Source organism: Buceros rhinoceros, unplaced genomic scaffold, assembly GCF_000710305.1.
Source record: "Buceros rhinoceros silvestris isolate BGI_N320 unplaced genomic scaffold, ASM71030v1 scaffold16834, whole genome shotgun sequence".
Taxonomy (NCBI): domain Eukaryota; kingdom Metazoa; phylum Chordata; class Aves; order Bucerotiformes; family Bucerotidae; genus Buceros; species Buceros rhinoceros.
Window position 1 is genome coordinate 10,440 of NW_010409002.1, and position 13,699 is coordinate 24,138.

A 13,699-nucleotide genomic window follows, 5' to 3' on the forward strand; every position below is an offset into this window, starting at 1 on the left:
TGGCCAGACTCTGGGAGCAAAGGACTGGAGATTACAGCAGCGGCGACTGTGTTTGCTTGGGGCTCATGTTTTCCTGCTAAGCCTCCATTGAGGCAAATGTCCCTGAAGTAGCTGTATGTGTGCATTCCTCCAGAGTTAGCTGGTCCCAGTGACACCTTCACAGGACAAGGTGAAACATGTCAAGCCCCAAATATTACTCTTTCGGATGCCCGCCTTCTTCTGAATGGCCTCTTGTTTGCAGAGCAGTTCCAGTCAAGTGGAAAATGTGACTTCTCCCAGTATTCCATTGAGGTGACTGAAACCATTATCAGGTTATCAACATGCGTGAACATGGAGTCAGCTTTGTGCTATATAAAACAAACCAACATTTTGGTAGAAGTGCTGGTGCAAATGAAGGTTAAAATAATAACAAAGGGTTAATTTTCTGTTGCAAAGGGAAAGGTTTTGGGTTGGTTGTTTTGGTTTTTTCGCAATCTCAGAAAGTTTCATGAGGAAGATTCCATCTGAGCTGTTCAACTCAGCTAAAGAAAGTAAAAATTTTACTCGGTCTTGTGACATTTCATAGGAAAAATTTACTAGCTCTGACACTTTAGTCAGCCAGTGTGACGTGCCAGCCAGCCTCTATTTTCTTGCTAATATTGCATCAGTCACTGCAATATGTAGAAAGATCACCCCCACAAGACAGCCCTGGCCATGTGATGGGGAGGAATATATGGTGACACTTTCATATTGAGAATATAATGAATTTCTTCACTTTGCCTGGAAGCAGCTGCCAGAAAAGCAAGGTCCCGAAGGCAGTGGTGACTGCTGCAATGTGGTCTGGACTGGGTTGGCAGGTTGCTCGATCCCTGAAGGAACCAGGAGGTTGTAGGCTCCCAGACTGCCCCTCTGCAGGGGACTGTGACCTTGTCCCTGTGTGTCACTGAATCATCAGGCTCCACACCTGGTCCCACTGCCAGAGGGGACCTGCAAGGACAGCAGTCAGGAATGGCTGGTAGGAGAAGTGGAAACGGCACCTTTCCCCGCACTTGGCACATATGGACTGTTGATGAACCATTAATAACTCCTGTACGGTCACCAGGTGTAACAAGAAAGGGCTACTGAATAACCCAGTGCGTTGTAGCAGCTGCATTGCTGTCTTTCTAGGTAATATTTTACTTCTGGTTTTAAATTTTTGCTGTCCTTGCATGATGTTACACTGGAATAAACTATTCTCTCCAGCACAGGAAATGTTCAGAGAAGGACACGTAAGAAATTATGGGAAACAAGTTGCTAAAATCCTTGTATTTCCAGTTCCCAGAAACTCTCAGCCCTCACACTCAGCTGTGCTGTATGTCACTGACACATCAGCTCATCTAAAATAGGTGCTTCAGTGAGAAGTAGGTTCTTGTGAAATGTGCAGGAGAGAGCACTGGGGACTAAAATCCTTGGCTGCTCTGTGGAGTCAACCTAGGGGGGCAGTAGCTGTGAAATTTTCTTTTCCCGTTGCTGCCAATGTGCCTTGGCTCTGACTTGGAGAAACTTCTTCAAGAGGAGCGCAATTCAGGTCACGACTTGGCAAGCCCTTCACTGCATCTGGACTTCGATTTTCAGGTTCAGTCTGCGCAAAACAACCTCTCCTATGAAGATGTGGCAGCCCTCCAGTATGGACCTGTTGCGTGAAAATAGGTAATAAGGCATTTTCTTGAGTTCTTGGTTCCCCTTGACCAGCAGGTTTCTCTCTGTTCTTTTCTTTTTTCCCTGCTGAGATCACCACCCTGTGCTGGGTGTAAATTAGGGAATAAAAATAAGGTGCTGGACCAGTTGTCCAGCAAAATTCTTCTCCCATCTCCCCTGCAGGACAAAATGTTGGAGTATGGGCAGCAGCATTTGTGATTCCTGCGGTGCTGCTGAATTCATTAAGGAACTGACATTAGAATGGAAGTTGGAAGACCGAGCAAGAAATGAAGAAGCAGAGCTCCTCCAGAGGCTGATCTGAGAGCAAAGCAAATGCTTTGTATATGGTTGGATTAATTTCTGTGCTTTATCACGTGTATACACAGTGAGCAGGTAATGATCCCTGGGGATCTAGATAGAGGTTTAGGGTCAGATGTGTGGATTAGGAATGCCAAGGAAAATTCCTTCCTTGAAAGGGCACAAGGAATTTTCCTTGATGGGAAGGGGTCTGCTTCATCAGAAGGAGGAAGGGTGGTCTGGGGTGGGGGAGGAGGCGTCTCAATGCAGAGCCACGCGTGCCACTTCTCCATGGCGCAGGGCAAAGAGTGTCATCTGGCAAACAAGTGTGGAAAGCTGGCTTCTGGGGTTAGTAAGAACAACAGGGAATGGCCCCTTCAGAGCCAGTGTTACCCTGCAAGGCACCACCCCTTGTGGTTTTCTAAAGGCATTGGGAACAGCGGCTGGCACAGCGTTGCAGGGCTTCACAGGATTATTTATTCACTCTGTTCCTGGAACAGCTCCAGGCTTTCTGTCTCTGCCTCCTGTGTACAAACTCATCAAGTATCCACAAGGCTCTCAATTCTCAGAGGCAAGAGGAGACAGTAAGAAGGTGATTATTCATACTGCAAATCAGACTGTCTCTGAAGGACCGTGGGGCTGTGGAAAGATTGTACTGATATCCTCCCTTCTCCTACTTCTCTAACGCTTAATCAGGGTAATTAAGGCAGCGAACTCAGTCTGGATGGATTTCATTGCCGGGGCCATTGGAGGTAAATACATAAATTAGTGTTTGTTGATGAAAGGGATCACTGTGTTTCCTTCTTGTTCAGCTAACGGGCAAGTCTCAGTGTAAAGCTGAGAGTCTTTTGATGCTGGATGCTTGTTAAAAGTACATTCTTTTTTATTAAGTAGAAAATGTCATCAAAGCAGCCTCACAGAGTAACTGGAAAGGCAACACTGCAATGTGGTTGGCTGGGGTCATTGCCCTGCAGTCTCCTCCCGTCTAATTGCAGTGGGATGACAAAACCTTGATAGGAAGAGACAACGTGGAATATGTTGTGTGCAGATACAAACTGGTGAGTAAAGCCTGGACAGCAAAAGCTCATGCCTCGGTGTCCTGCCAGGCTGTCAGGCTCCTGTCTCCAGCAGGCTGAGGATGTGATTTGTGAGACTGGAGGGGTGGAGACATGGTCTTTTGTGGTGAAAAAGGTATGAATGAATGGTCTTTGCATTACCTTAGGTTAAGAAGTATTTGCAGTGGTGACGGTAATTTCAGAGCAGGCGTGCTACGTAGCAGGCTTTGATTTGGGAGAAAGTAGGTTAGCTGAAACATAAAAAAAGTAAAAGGAGAAAAGTGTGATTTCATTCGAGACATTTTTAGGATACGTACTGCTCAAACACTGCTTTGCTTTAATCTACAAAATGTAGCCACTGGTCTCATTTCTTTTCTGAAATCTTGTTAGGTTTAGTGAAGTAACAAATACCAAGACAAGAGTCTTGGAGTTGCAGCTGCCAGAAAGGCCGGGTAAACCTGCCAGATGGCCAAGACACCCAGCCCAAGCCTGCATGTTGGATCTCAGTTCAAGATTTGCTGAAATTTGGCCGTTCCCCTCACAAGGAGCAGCCTGTGGTCCCCGTGCAGATGTGCCTTTCCTGGGATGGCCCATGATGAGTTTTACCCTGCAGCCCCTTGTTGCTTATCACCCAAAATGTGCAAGTGGTGCAAGGTTTGTAGCATCCAGCCCTGGAGGTGCCTGTTGCTTGGGGTATTGGCCTTCCCCGGGGTGCTGGGAGACCCTGCTTTGGAAGGCCCCATCATGAGAGAGGGAGATCTAACCAGCCCCTCCATGACAGCTTGCCTTTCTCCTCTTCTTTCCTTGCTGACTATAAAGTATTTGGAGATAGCAGCCCTGTGCTGAGGCTGGCAATGGGACATCCAGCCCAGAAGGATTCATCAAACCTCCTCTGAGATGTTTTGTTAATGCCTGGGCTCAGCTCAGCAGGGCAGCCATGGTTGTGTTTGCTCCTTGGACTTCTTTGCTTTTATTGGCACAGTTGAGCCACTTAAGGATAAACTTATTTTGCAAGGAAATATGAACAACTGAAAGCACAGTTTCAAAGTGGCCATTCACCTTGGCATTCTGCCCCCGCTCCTGCATGATGTGTGTGGCACCTCCTTGTCTGGGTGCCAGTATCATCACGTGCCACCTAGCCATGCAGCAAGAATCTTCCATGGGTGCCCTGGAAGCAGGCTTAGACTGGGAGGATGCAGGCTGGGGAGCTCCAGCTGGGATCAGAAATGTCTTTGCTTGTTTTAACACCCTGCACTGACCCCAAACTGTCAAAGAGCAAAATTTCCCATTCTGTGATCTGTGTCCAGCTTGGGGCTTTTCTAAGATGGATAACACAGTTTGGCTGGGAGACACGGTGTTTTCTGGCATGCTGTTCCTTGCTGGGAGCTTGCACCTAGACATGTGCAAGGTACCTGGGCAGGGCTTCAGGGCCACAGTCCCTGCCCTAACATGGGACAGCTTCCAGGGGTGGGACACCTTTTGTGTGAGAACTGGGATGTTTTTGATTCTCAGCTTTTTTCATGGCTCGTGTTTGTCAGAGCTGAAGCAGTTTTCATGTTCTCAAAGAGGCTACAAATCTAGCTGAAGTGCATCAAACAACTCAAGAGGCAAGACAGATAATAAGAGTTTCTGATTAGTAAATTAGATTCTTGTGACTGTGATCTGTTTTCAGAGTGTTTTGGAGAAAGCGAGACTTAAGTGCCTCTAAAAGACAGCAAAGACGGTGCCCTTTTGAATCCCGTGTAATGATCCAGCCTGGCTCAGGCATCTGCACAAATATTGCGCATTTCCTTTGAGCTGTTACTTCGGTGATCTTGGACAAGCTTAGCATGTTCAGCCCAGGAAGCAGTGACCTAATTTAAGCCCAGATGTAAAGAATGTGAGAGAAATGTACTTAATGACTGTGGAAACTTTCAATAAACACCAAATGGGGCTGTATGTCCTCAAAAGCAGCTCATCTGTAAGGATGTCCTTCTTGGCCAATAAAGCTGAGCAGGAGGTTGGACTAGAGGCCTATTGAGATTCCTTCCAACTTGAATTTTCCTATGATCCCATGAATGTTTTCTAGCCCTGCTATGGCAGCAGCCTGGGCCATGGCAGGGGATGGGTATTGACGACTAGGGATATTGATGAATAGGGGGTGGCTTGACTCTTACGCCAGGCGTAAAATTTTGAGAAGGGGAAGCTGAGGTTTGCCCAGAGGTGGTAGAGCAGCAGGGACAGCAGGATGCCTGGGCTTCCCCACGTCTTCCTGCAAGGTTACACACCAGTCACATGCAGACCAGGGTTAGATAAAATAGTCCACCTATGGAGGGAACGTTCCATCTCCTTGTCCTTACAGCTAAGGCAGGTCCTGCTAGCCACTGCGAGGGTTGTGTTACTGGACGGCCTTCAGCTTAATTAGGGTATGAAGCACTTCCTACGTTCCCAGCTCTCCACAAAGTAAAGGTTTTTGGAAGTTGCCATCTACCCATCCAGCGCATGGACTATTATCCCTGCTTCTTTCTCCCTGAGTCTCTGTCAGGGCTTTGCCAACAGCTCAAAGCTATTGCAGCCTGGTGGGCCCTGCACGGCTGCCTCTCGCTCTCTGCTGATTACCATTGCAGTGGACACCCTGCCAGGATCTCTCCTTATTTGAATTGCCTGGCCGAAGTGGTCTGACTCATGAGGGGACTGAGTAATCTGGTTTTGTCCCTGCGCTGTGTGGGTGTGCAGAGGGGATGCTACAACCTCTGCACTATACCTGAAAACATCTCAAATAAAGTAGGCATGAGAAGTGGGTAACTACAGCCCAATGAAGATCATTCACCTTGTTGTACCATTTATTTTCATCACAGCTAAGGCAGTGTAACTCGGCGGGAGTCCCAAAGGATCCCTCTCCAGTATGCATGCTATACATTGCTGGCTGCCTTCAATTCTGCTGTGCAAACAGGGCATGTGTGGGTCATGCTAACTTTGTCCCAAGCTATTTATATTGTGTGACATCACGCAGAGCACTTGTTTCCCAGCCTTTGATGGACTTGGCTGAGCTCCTCAGCTCTGACAGCTTCCCTGAGTGCTGTTACGAAGTGCAGTTCATGGCAGGCTGTGATTGTTTAGAGGTTTGGGGTGGAAGCAGTGAAAATTTTACCATTACGTTCTCCTTCCTAGGGGAGACATTTGGTCCTTGCTAGACCCAAGGTGAGCAGGAGCCCTTAGGACTGAGAAGCAATGGCTGGTTTGGGGCAAACCTGCTGTATTTTGTTCATGTTGCTGCCGTCTCTGCATCTTAATGTGTGAACAGGGCAATTTCTCTGTAAGGGAGGACACTGATCGAAATCAGCCTTGGTATCTGACATGCATGAGACAAGGCTCCTACCTTTCCTGCGCTGCTGGAGCAAGCCAGGGCTTAGCAGTGCAAGGAATATGGGGCCCCTGAATCGCTAGCCTCTGTTTAGCCAGTATCCACCGCCTCTATGGTTCAGGAAGTCTGACACTGATGTGATGCCAAATCCTCCTGTCTGGGACAGGCTCTTGGGCCAAAGGACTTCTGAGGTCATAAAGTCACACTGACATTTACTTACGTGCTGCTCTTCCCTGGCTGGTGTGGTCTGTGTTTGTATTCTGCCTCTGGCTGGTGGATGGGAATCTGGGACAGTGCAGTTAGCCCCAGGTGACTTTGTGCATTGTCACTCTCTGCTCAGACCAGAGACATTGCTCCTCTGAGTTGTATTACTCAGCCTGAGTATTCCTCCACCACTGTCTTTCTTCCAGTCAGATCTCATTCTGGTTTTGAAGTACAGAAGATGGCTTCTTGGCCCATTTTTCATCCTAATTGCTATTTTTCTGGTGGTAGATTTGATTGAGAGTTCTGCAGCACAAACCTCATTTTTCTGCAAGCAAGATGCTGTTCGTTGTTTTCTTCTGAATAAGGCACGTCGGGATTGTCTCTTGGTGACTCACACCAGCAGCTGCTGCTTTTTTCTAAAACATAGTAGAGCTTTCCAGAGCTCCTAAGCAGCGTGTAATCGCACGTGAACTTGCCTAGAGAAATACCCACAGCAATTAATACATTTTAAAATATCTCGGTGGGGTTTTTTTTTGTTTTTTTGGGTTTTTTTAAGGACTCAATGAGAGGCAGTTTCCAACCTGTGAGCCACCAGACATGCATTGTATCTATGACTGCCTGGCTCCCTGAAGGGCTTACCCATCTCTTTTCTGAACTTGATCTCTGTCTAAATGACTCACATGGATACAGCTCTGTTGTCCCCCAGCCTGACTTCCTCTCAGATGATTTGGCAGTTGATGTACTGGGAGGAAGTTAGCTGGTCAGCCCCTTATTGTCTGTTGTGTCTGCTGACAGATGCATTTAGATCAGAGTGGAGAAATGCACTGAGATAAGGACAGGGACAGAGAGTGATCTATTTGTTACTGTGATCAAGAGAAGTCCGTGTTGGAGATCTTTTGTGCTCCTTATCTGCCTTTGAGGCAATAACTTGTCTTGTAGGATTAATGTGTTTCCATCTCTAGTGACTATTTAAAGGTTTCAAAACGAGCCTGGTTGTCAACAGAGGACTGAGAACCCCCCACCCCGGCATCCTGGACATGCTGTCACTGCTGCAGGCGGGGAGTCGTGGTCAGCTGGTGTGCAGGGCGTGCTGCTGAGCACGGTGGCTTTGTGCACGCCTGACACTAATCCCTAGCAGCCCCTTAATCCTGCTGAGCCCCGAGCAGCAGAGGGCAGGTGGTTCCACCCCAGAGCAACGCTGCTGGTTGTGCTGCACGCTGGCTGGCATCACATCAGCCTGCCAGGGTTCCAAGCAACCTCCAAGCTTCTTGCCCTGCTTTTGCAGCAGTGTTTGATATATGTAGGAGATAGATACACTTCAGAGGCTTAGTACAGCATGGTGCCGTGGATACTTTGCAAGGTGCAGATGGGACATGTCCAGTCTCTGGTATGTAGGAGGCAACAGCAGTAACTCTCCTGCCTTCAGGAAAGAGGACAGATTGCTGAGAACTTGTAATGCATGAGGACCACTCTTCTTTTATAGATGTCCTCACGACTGCTGCTTTTATTCTTTAGTATTTCCTAGTCAAGGATGGAGAACCAAAATTGCTCCATAAACCCCTCATGTGAGTGGGGATGCTTTGTACCTTATGCAAGGGTGCTTTGCCATAGTCCAAAAATGCGTTACTGCATAAGCTGAGAGGTGGAACAGAAACAGTCCAATATCTTACAAGTCATCCCTTCAACCTTCCCACAGCAGTGCTCTCAGTGCTTCCCCCAGTTCTGGCTCGTACTGTGGTGTTATCCTCCTGATATGTTTCCTTTGGCTCTTGGATTCCTCCTTTGAGAGTGCCTTGGTCATGCAGAGAAATCTGCGAATTTTGCTCTGTGGTTCTTGGCTCAAATGTCTTTGCTGGAGCTTGTGAGAGGTCTGATGCCAAGCACAACAGGGGGCTGAAGCTGTAGTTTTGCATCATTCCCCCAATGCCTTCCTGCAATTGGGGAAAACGTTCTGTCATGATGTGTGCTGTTAACCATCTCCAATATACTCTGTTTCAGGTGGTCTGAGCACAGCAGTGGGTTATCCACTGGACACAGTGAAGGTACCTGTTAGAGCTTTATTTCTTGACTACAAACTGAAAACAAGCTCTTTTGCTTTCCCCCTCCTTTACAGAAAACTAGTCCCTTGACAATGCTTTCATCAAGACATTTCACTTTGTTTGGTTATATTGGTTTTCTCTTAAAAAGAAAAAGTAAATTGTTTGGTGATGCTATTTATGGCTCATTATCTGGTTTGCTGCTATGGCATTTCTTAATTTTTTTAATATGTATTTGATATCTGCATTTTAAAATTTTCCCTTTATTGCTAGGTGAGAATTCAGACCAACAGACATTACAATGGGATTTGGCACTGCATTCAGGAAACATACAGGACAGAAAAAGTAGGTACCTCTCATCAGAATTGCAGATACCTATTACGGATGCCTTGTTTCAGAGAAGCAGAGCTACCTCTGTTGATTTGGGGAGGATGAGCAGCAGTTACTTACAGCCATTTGTGGGGAGAAGGATGAGGATGACATTTAGCTTTTCCAAAGAGCTGTGAGGTGGAAGTAAGTTTTGGCTCAGCAATGTATAGCTAGTGTTATTGAGCAGATACTTTCCCATGCTATTCCCTCTTAAAAGTGTTCTTTTTCCTCTGTTTCCAACTAGATTCGGGGATTTTACAAAGGTGTGTCCGCATCAGTCCTCACAGTATCGGTGATGTCTTCTGTTTCATTTGGCACGTACAGAAACTTCCTTTGCACTATCTGCAAGCTGCGATACGGGGCTGCGGATGCGAAGCCATCCAAGCTGGATGTTTCTCTTGCCGGAGGTGCTGCTGGTGCTGCCCGGGTAGGCAAACAGGTGAAAGGGAAAGCAAAAGAGGTCTTGCTCACAAACGCAGGAAGCTGGAAAAGCTGGGAATGTTTTCTGTCGGGGAGGCACAGCAGGTTTGCTTTTTCAGGCGAGGTCACGCTCTGTCCAACCTGTCCGCTCGCTGGTTGGCTTCACGGTGTAGCCGAGTCCTGCTGGGCAGCTCGTGCCGGATTTGGTTGAGAGAGATAAAACACTTAAGAATGCGCTATTAAGAATGCTATGAACCTTGGCAGCAAATGCAGAAAAAGTAAGAAAAACAGCCTGGGCTGCGGGTTTTCCGAGAGACCGTGACGGTGTGTTTATGCAAGAAAGACAAAACTCAGCGTGTTGAAGCACGGGGCTGTGTTTGGACGTGGTACTGCTGTAGAGCTGGGCGGTAACAGCATTGCCTCGTCAGGACTCAGAGCTCAACGGGACATCACTGAGAATGTGCATGATCCCAGGACAGGAAGGTGAGGCCGAATGCAGGAGCAGTTTCCCGTAAGCAGATGGATAAGCGGTTTCCCATTAGTCTCTGCAGTGGAGTTCACCCCCAGTGGCACGCTGGGCAGAAACGAGTGTCTGGTCACAGGCAATCCTCTTACAGAGCAGTCCAGATGGTTGGATTTCTAGCTGCTTCCTAGCAGGCAAAAATTCTACTTAACACAGAGTTTTTCAAGTCTTTATGGACTGATTTCCAAATACAGATATATACAAGAGCCCTGATGTATGTTACCCTATAGCTGAGGACATCCCCTTCCCATGCCCATCTGGTTTAATAAGTTGTTACAGGTATTTAACATCCTCTGTTGATTTCTGCCTCACCTTCCACTCAGCACAGTGCAGCTCACGTGTCCTGCTGCTGCTGGGTGAGATTTAGCACACAGAGAGGGGAGAAGGCTGGAACTTGCTGGCTTCAAGCAATACTATTGCCTGAAAAGGTGGGAGACAAGAAATTTGCAGGAGTTTAAACACTGTTTAAACATGACGGGTTAAAATATCATCTTTCCATGTTACAGGTTGTATTCATGACCCCTAGTGAAGTGGCTAAGGTTCGCATGCAGACTCAGAGGAACCCACATCCTTCCATCTCATCTTCCCAGCCTGTTTCCAAGCCAAAATACCGAGGGTCACTGCACTGTCTGAGGGTGATCACCAAGGAAGAAGGTTTTGGAGGTCTCTACAAGGGCTGCTCTGCATTACTCTGCAGGGATTGCTCTTCTTCTGCAATATATTTCCTTACCTATTCTGCTCTGTGTGACTGGCTCACACCAGCTGGGAAAAACAAACCAGGTAGGTATCGGAAAGCACCTGACATTACCTGCAAAAATGGCTTATTTAGTGCCACACTAAGAGGGAAATCAGGCTCTCAGCAACCACCACCTAGTACCTATAAAACCTCACCCAGATCTGGTCCGTGTGTGGGGCTGCCGTGTGTCTGCTTCCTGGTGCCATAGGGCCATTTGTGCCCTCCTGGCACAGGTGCTTGTAGCCTGCATGCAAGCACTTCATCATCATGACCTTGTCCCTCAGCAGCTACTCCTCTCCCTGCAGGAAGGGTGTTTATGGCACATTCTGGTGCCTAGTATGTGGGTAAGAAATCCTCTTAATGCAGAAATACGACACGTAACTAGAAATGAAACATGGATGAACCTCCCAGGAGCCATCATGGAGCTCAGATAAGGGTCAGTCAAGAGTTTGAAAATGAAGTCCAGTTGCAGAATGCAGACAGTTAAATTTCCCAGTTGTCATTTGGCTTCCAAAACCAACTATTCACTTTGAGAAAAGATCAAATAGGTGTCATTCACCAAAAAAGCATCTTCCTGAGAATTAGAAAGAGAAGTAGACCCAGCAGAAGAGGGTGTGAGTGCTCTCAGGCTGCATCTAGTTCATGCACCGTTAAAAGAGATGCTGCCTCTGCATGAGCCAGCATCATGTATTCAAAAAATGGAGTATGCTGTGAAATTGAGAGGCCACACAGTTTGTGTGAGATCATGAGAAATACACAACTGCAAGAGCTGAACAAAATAACTACTGAAAAACATAGACACATAGAATTGTTTAGGTTGGAAGAGACCTTCAAGATCATAAAATCCAACCATTAACCCAGCACTGCCAAGTCATCACTAAACCATGTCCCTAAGTGCCACATCTACACATCTTCTTAAATCCCTCCAGGGATGGGGACTCCACCACTGCGCTGGGCAGCCTGTTCCAATGCTTCACAACCCCTTCAGTGAAGAACATTTTTCTAATATCCAACTTGAACTTACCCTGGTGCAGCTTGAGGCTTTTTCCTCTTGTCCTGTCACTTGTTACTTGGGAGAAGAGACTAACACTCACCTCGCTACAACCTCCTTTCAGGTGGTTGTAGAGAGCGATAAGGTCTCCCCTCAGCCCCCTTTTCTCCAGGCTAAACAACCCCACTTCTCTCAGCCACTCATAGGACTTGATCTCTAGACCCTTCACCAGCTTTGTTGCCCTTCTCTGGACACACTCCAGTGCCTCCATGTCCTTCTTGAAGTAACAGGCCCCAAACTGGACACAGTATTCAAGGTGTGGCCTCACTAGTGCCGAGTACAGGGGGACAATCGCTTCCCTCCTCCTGCCGACCACACTATTGCTGATACCCGACCACACTATGGCTGATACAGGCCAGGATGCTGTTGGCCTTCTTGGCTACCCGGGCACACTGCTGGCTCATATTCAGCTGCTGTTGACCAATACATCCACATTCTTTTCCGTCAGGCAGTTTTCCACCCATTCCTCCCCCAGACTGTAGAGTTTCAGGGGGTCGTTGTGACGTAAGGGCAGGACTCAGCACTTGGCCTTCTTGAACCTCATACCATTGGTCTTGGCCCATCGATCCAGCCTGTCCAGATCCCTTGTAGAACCTCCCTACCCTCAAGCAGATCAACACTCCCATCTGACTCACCTGTGAACTGAGGATGCACTTGATCCCCTTGTCGAGATCACTGAAAGTTTACAGTGCACCCATGAAAGTTAACTGAGTCAGTTGACAAACCTGAGATGCTTGTAGCTGTGTGAGTGCAAGGCTTCAGTTAACTGCTCCTCCCTCTACTCTCTCCTGCAGGTTTCCTTGTTGTGCTGCTTTCTGGTGGTTTTGCTGGAGTCCTGGCCTGGGGATTCGCTACTCCCATGGATGTCATCAAATCTCGGATGCAAACAGATGAATCAGACCAACACAAGTACAAAGGCCTCATCCACTGTGCGAGGGAAAGTGTGAGAAAGGAGGGTGCAAAAGTGCTTTTCAAAGGACTGGGTTTAAACTGCATTCGTGCCTTTCCTGTGAACATGGTGGTGTTTGTAACCTATGAAGCTGTACTGAGGTTTACAGATCATTACACAAAGTAAAAATAGTGTGTGCCATTCTGTTCAGAGGCGGACTTTGTTCAGTTTGGTTGTTTTGTAAAGCAACATCCAGAAAGAGAAGCAACGCCAACTCCTTTGATGGACAGCATGGACGTTTCAGCACAAAGCTGGATGACTGACGGCTTTGTTTTATTCTTATAGGATTACAAACTCATCAGGGAGGCTTGGACTTACATACAACCTCCCTTTTATCTTGTTAACGTATTTAGACTGTAGCTGCTGCTTAGGCCCTTGAGATATTTGCAAATATTTATGTTCTAAAAAGCTGCTACTCTGATCAGAGAGTTTAGGAGAGGATACATTTTGTTTTCCACTGGCATAGAAAATGATCTTCATAACCAAGGCAAGAGCTGGGGAGAGTTTGTGTAAGATTTAGCACTACCCAGTGTGTGCTCTTTACATATAATGCCTGCATGGCATTCGCTGAGGAACTCACGTATTTATGCCTCAGGCTGCAATTCCTTCCCAGCTGTAATTTTGCCAAACTACTCTACAATTATCGCCCTTTGTAGCAGCTGAAATACGAATGTCCTTGTTTTTTTCCAGTTATTGTTTAGTGAGTGGCAGATGTGCTCTGTTTGCATCATTGACCTAATGGTCTCTGAAAGTGAAACCAAGCACGGATTCTTGTAAGCCACATGATTTCTCCCAGCGCCTCAGCCCTACAGGATCTGTTCCCTCCCGAAGGCTCTCGGGAGCCTGGCACAGCTTTGGAGGCAATCTGTTCTCATCCTGGAAGACGGGGGAGAATAGACACAAAACCGCTTTGTTTCTCAAAGGAGAGGCTGCCGTGAAACCTGTGTGCCTAGTGGGGTTGGGCGAGTTAAAGGGGAACTGCAAAGCTGTGGAGTTACGTTAAGATTCACAACTCCAAAGTGCATACTCTCTCCCTTCAAACCACGCTATTAGGAGCAGC

The 13,699-nt window shown here is 47.3% G+C and overlaps 1 protein-coding gene across 1 annotated transcript; it reads left to right on the top strand.

The window, feature by feature from the left end:
- Nucleotides 1-2,677: 2,677 nt before the first annotated feature.
- On the top strand, nt 2,678-12,765 carry SLC25A47 (solute carrier family 25, member 47). The gene is made up of 6 exons (XM_010135087.1): nt 2,678-2,705; nt 8,554-8,597; nt 8,865-8,936; nt 9,205-9,387; nt 10,410-10,683; nt 12,485-12,765. The coding sequence occupies exons 1-6, from the start codon at nt 2,678-2,680 to the stop codon at nt 12,763-12,765; spliced, it is 882 nt and encodes a 293-aa protein (XP_010133389.1).
- Nucleotides 12,766-13,699: the final 934 nt, after the last annotated feature.

What these genes read in the sequence shown, in the direction of transcription:
- SLC25A47 (XM_010135087.1), top strand. Translation starts at nt 2,678, where the DNA reads ATGGATTTCATTGCCGGGGCCATTGGAG. An exon ending in ATCCACTGGACACAGTGAAG is followed by an intron (nt 8,598 to 8,864) that starts GTACCTGTTAGA and finishes CTTTATTGCTAG; the next exon opens with GTGAGAATTCAGACCAACAG. An exon ending in AAACATACAGGACAGAAAAA is followed by an intron (nt 8,937 to 9,204) that starts GTAGGTACCTCT and finishes GTTTCCAACTAG; the next exon opens with ATTCGGGGATTTTACAAAGG.